This window comes from Brachycentrus maculatus, unplaced genomic scaffold, assembly GCF_059751285.1.
Source record: "Brachycentrus maculatus isolate JH-2025_06_01 unplaced genomic scaffold, ASM5975128v1 h1tg000253l, whole genome shotgun sequence".
NCBI lineage: Eukaryota > Metazoa > Arthropoda > Insecta > Trichoptera > Brachycentridae > Brachycentrus > Brachycentrus maculatus.
The window spans coordinates 757,104-762,251 of record NW_028281004.1 but is presented as its reverse complement, the minus strand read 5'-3'; the positions used below and the strand labels follow the sequence as shown (position 1 = coordinate 762,251).

The window sequence follows — 5,148 nt, the reverse complement described above, 5'->3', positions numbered from 1 at the left end:
TAAATGGCTTGATATTTATTTTCAATACGTTTTATTATATTTTTAAACATTAAAAACGATCTCCCGAAAAATCTAGTTTTTTTCAATGACGTTGTTAAAAGGAGTGGTTTGAATGTTTCGCAAGTAGTATGGATGATGCAGCATAATAGCTTTGAACCGCTGTGAAATTGAAAAAGTTTTAATAAAATTAACCAGTATCTGAAGTGCAGTCTCCCGAAGTATCGCTTGCATTGGAATTATCTGAAGAACTACTTGATTTACGACTATTCTTTTGTGTCAACTTTTTCCTTAAAACAACATTCTTCTTACTATCATCTTCTGATTTCCCGGGAGCACTCTCTCCCAATTCGCTAATCTTTTCAACCTCTCCTTCCTCCTCGGTTCTATCAATAGTTTTTTCGTCAAGTTCTTGGATAGTCTTGGATTCTTGGTCATTGGGACTCTTGGAAAACACTTGCGATATACTCGGTCGAAGGGTTTCCGTGGATTTTGAAATATCTTTGGTTAAGCTTGTCGATGGTTTAGGGATGTGCGCATTTTCTTCTTCTTCTTCCTCCTGCGATGCTTTTAAGAGAGCAGCTTTTTGGGCGATGTCAAACGCCTCTGGGTACTGCTGGCTGTGAAACACAAGAAAAATTACTGAAAAACATAAAATCCTCCCCTGACCCCTCCTCTCTTCCTTAAACTCTCTACCTGATTCTACCTATTTATCATTAGAATCCTAACTGTCCATCAAAACCTCCTCCCTTAGTTTTTCCTTCTATCTCCTTCCCTAAACTCCCTTTTTCCTTTTATCATCTTTTGTAATTTATGTTTTTTTTTAATGTTAATTTCTTATTTATGTTTTTTTTAATGTTCAAGTACTATCTTCCCTCATATATCGATTGCAAACAGCTTTATATGGTATCAAACGTTTTGATCAATATCACTGGTCTGTTTTTGGTTGGTTGGAAAATATTGCTTTCTAGCAATAAGCCCGCCAATGTACTTATTTATTTTCTGTACATGAAGTTTAAATAAATAAATAAATAAATAAATAAAATCATTAATTGATTCGGCAGTCACTTTGTGGTAATATCTTTCCATTTTAAATTTGAGTTTTACTTGGTAAATACCACTATTTATTAAAATCTCTTGTGACATGTCGGCTGTACAAACTTAAAACACAGTAAGGGATATTTTTTTTGACAAACGTTATTTTGCATTTTTGGACTAAGTATATTCCACTTAGTCCAAAAATGCAAAAAAACGTTTGTCAAAAAAAAAAGTCCTTTACTGTGTTTTGAGTTTGGATAGCCGATGTGTTTCGATGCATTCAGCATCATTTTTAAACACCGTATGTGAAACACCTATTGTCCATGTTCCTACTGATAAAAAAATTAAAAATAAATATAAGAATTATTTGCATCATTTAAAAATAATACGCTTTTTATTATTTTTATTTATTTCTTTAACCAATAAAAAAAAATTACCAGTGGGAATATGGTCAATAGGTCTTCGAATACGATGTTTAATAATGTTGCTAAATGCGTCGAAACACGTGTCACAATAGATTGAAAGAAATAGTAGTATTTACCAAGGAAAACTTAAATTGAAAATATCATTGAATCGTTCTCATATGGCTGAAGTAATTTTTGACTGTAGTAAAAAATTATAAGACTAACCCCAAATGTGACATGTGTTTTAATAACTTAGAAATTCATAAAAATAAAAATAATAAAACATATTAAATTAACAATATGACAATGACGAAAGCCTCCCCCCTATTGTCTATATTCCCACTGATAAAAAAACACATTCTACCCCCTCTTTATCCTTCAACGTCCCAAGAACAAAACTCTAAAATGAAGCCTTCACAAACGGTCTTTGAAAATGATTGTCACATTTGATTTGAAGAAAAAGTGGTATTTACTGAGTAAAACTTAAATTAATAATGGATCTAAATATCATAAAATCATTCGCATATGGTTGTAGCAATTTCTTGACTATGGTAAAAAATTATTCAACTAACCCCAGTTTGGTTTTCAAAGTCCTGATCTTCTTAAATATAAAATCCAGATCTTTTTTCATGTCTAGCAGAAGTTGCGTGTGTTTTTTGAACTCCGCTGTCGCAACTTTGAGGCGACTGGCACTCAAGGCATTGCAGTTTGTCAACATTTCGTTTGTCTTTTCGAATCTCTGGAGCCTGAAAGTATGGGTACATTTGAAAGGTAAAAATAAAAAAATATTCAAGAGGGTAATTTCAAGTTTTACTTTTTTTTTCTTCTAAATATTACTGATTGAAAAGAGGCGCTTTTCAGTAACAGGAATGCAGGAAGAGTTCAACATTTAATGACTTGTAATTTTGAACTTAAAAGTACGACTGTATACTTACAATATATTGCCTACACCCAAATTAACCAGCTGGCTGACATATCTTAGTCGTACAGGAGAAAGTGACCAACTAACAAAACGTAAAATGTTCTGGAGGGCCATTTAAGTCATTTTTGCTTGGCAAGAAAATAAACATCAATATGTTACAAGTCAATATATTATACTTCCAAGTTTAAAATACCTTTGGGATTTTTTCAGGGCAATATTAAGCTAGTAATATATCAAATAGTCAATAATCACGTTTTTGTAAAACAATGCTCTTGGTCACTTTCTCCTGTATGACTACGATATATGCCATGTGAATCTTACAGATTTGCAAACTTTACCCAAAGGTTTAAAAAGGAGAAAGTGACCAACTAACAAAACGTAAAATGTTCAGGAGGGCCATTTAAGTCACTTTTTCTTGGCAAGAAAATAAACATAAATATATTATACTTCCAAGTTTAAAATCCTTTGGGATTTTTTCAGGGCAATATTAAGCTAGTAAGATATCAAATAGTCAAAAATCACGTTTTTGTAAAAAAATGCAGTTGGTCACTTTCTCCTGTATGACTACGATACATAAAAAAGAACCCAATCAGGGTTCCAAAATAAATCAACTAAAAAAATATTTGATGGAAAGATATTTATATAAGTCATTAGTTATATTTTATTATTTGTGTCTTTTAGAGATGCTTTTTACCTAATATTTTTTTTTATATGCCTATTTACTATCCCCGTTTACTGTTTTATATTTTGCCCTGTGTTGGTTTTGTTTAACTTTTCTTATTTCTGTATCAGTCTTGTTAACCTTAACCCCATGTCCCAAAATGAGAAATGGAAATTGATCATCGGGAATATTATATATATGAGTTATGTATACAATATGTTTTTGAATAAAATAAAATAATGACAAGATAATTAATAATAAATGGTATTACATTTGTTTTTGGGAACGAATCATCGTTTCAACATCAGTCTGATTGACGATTCCGGCCAATCCTTGTATAAAAACCTCCGGAGCAGAATAGTTTTGAAAGCATTCAATAGAAAATTCACTTTCCGGCGTACCGTTTGCCATTTTTAACCGATTTAAATTATAATCAAACTGTACACAACTATTATAAAATGAGATTTGACATCTGACGTTTGTCGGTAAGAAATTATTGACGTTTGTAAATATATAATTTGTTAAGTTGGTATCCTGTACATGATACCTGCTTTGAATTTTCAATAACTTCATAGTCTGATCAATAGATGTCACAACATTCAAATTTCTCTCTAAAACTCTCGATTTACCGGGAGATAGGAAATCGCGGTTCAACGGATTTACGTGCATATAAAGGAATATAATAAAGTATTAAGTATATGCATTATTTATTTTTTTAATTAGAAAATTTCAATAAAAAAAACTTTCTTCAACTACATTTTTCTATATATTTAAATCGCAACGAGATATATTTTCTTTAAAATGTAGACATTGTGTATCAAAAGAAAAACTCCCCGGACGGAAAATATTTAGCGATCGGAATTTTTGCATATTTGTGATTATTTTGAATACTATGCAGTTTTTTCTTTGTAAAAATTTATATTAATGGTTAAATACATAATGATTTATCATGAAACGTGTTTTTGTTTTATTATTATAAATAATACAATATTGTAAAAGAAAAGGAAAAAAATCACGAGAGAATATTAACCAACATGTAATAAGATAATATCTACTATAAAATATCAATAAAGTTACAAAGAAAACATATTGAATAGCAAAATACACATAAATAATAATAAATACAAAAACATTAATCAAGTAAAATAAATAAATAATTAAGAAAAGTGTGTTGGACATGTGGAACGAATAGTGCGAAAAAAAAACGGTAGAAAAAATTTACAAGGCGAATGTAGGTGGAAAAAGGAGCTGAGGAAGACCGAGGAAAACTTGGCATGATCAGGTATGTCAAATACTTGAATGCGGCCAGGTCAGGATTCGGAATAATCGGCGGGTATGTATTAGGAGATGCATTAATGCGGAAGAGGCTTTTGCAAAGACAGAGTGGTATGGCGTTCTATTCTCTCTGCGTGGAAGCAGCGTGTTGATTAGTTAGTTGATAAATACATTTTGACTGTAAGTCCCTCTCCAAGCACAAGAGCTTAGTCTCGTTTTGGAGAGGAACAACGTGACTAGTGTAAGATTTTTATATATAGATATGTGTAGCTAATGAATCAAATTGTAAAACTTTTATTAAACGATATTAAACAATTTTTAAATTAAGTTTTACTTGTTAAATATCCTGATTTACCAAGTGATATTTGCATTAAAATAGTGGTATTTACCAAGTAAAACCTAAATTAAAAAATGGATAGAGTTACCACAAAGTGACCGCCGAGTCAATTCATGAAATTACATTAAACAAATTTTTAAAAAAGGTTTGTGTAAGTAGGTACTTAAATTAGTACCCATCTACACATACCACATCATATATATAAATTAAAATAGTGGGTTTTACCAAGTAAAACCTCAGTTAAAAATTGATATAATTTACCACAAAGTGACTGCCGAATCAATTAATGAAATTATACTACGCAAATTTAAAAAAAAAATGTAGTTTTCAGTAGGTACTTAAATTAGTACCTATCTACACATACCACATACCATACACATAAATTAGGTTGTGCATAGCACACATTCTCGGTCGGATCCCATTTTTGCTTCCCAGGACTAGAACTCTCATTCTCTATGGCAATATCTGCCTTATATCCCTGTCTAACCAATCAATGAATGAATTGATCATCCCA

At 31.0% G+C, this 5,148-nt stretch overlaps 1 protein-coding gene across 1 annotated transcript; it reads right to left on the bottom strand.

Moving 5' to 3' along the window:
• Positions 1–86: 86 nt before the first annotated feature.
• On the bottom strand, positions 87–3,501 carry LOC148306121 (kxDL motif-containing protein 1). The gene is made up of 3 exons (XM_088265610.1): positions 3,294–3,501; positions 2,012–2,185; positions 87–617 (listed from the first exon to the last, which is right to left on the bottom strand). The coding sequence occupies exons 1-3, from the start codon at positions 3,431–3,433 to the stop codon at positions 188–190; spliced, it is 744 nt and encodes a 247-aa protein (XP_088121736.1). The 5' UTR covers positions 3,434–3,501; the 3' UTR covers positions 87–187.
• Between the last annotated feature and the right edge of the window lie 1,647 nt (positions 3,502–5,148).

Excerpts from the sequence above, each read along its gene's own strand:
- LOC148306121 (XM_088265610.1), bottom strand. The coding sequence starts at position 3,433 with ATGGCAAACGGTACGCCGGAAAGTGAATTTTCTATTGAATGCTTTCAA. Across the intron at positions 2,186-3,293 it reads ATTCGTTCCCAAAAACAAAT|GCTCCAGAGATTCGAAAAGA; the intron begins GTAATACCATTT and ends CCATACTTTCAG. Across the intron at positions 618-2,011 it reads ACTTTGAAAACCAAACTGGG|CCAGCAGTACCCAGAGGCGT; the intron begins GTTAGTTGAATA and ends TGTGTTTCACAG.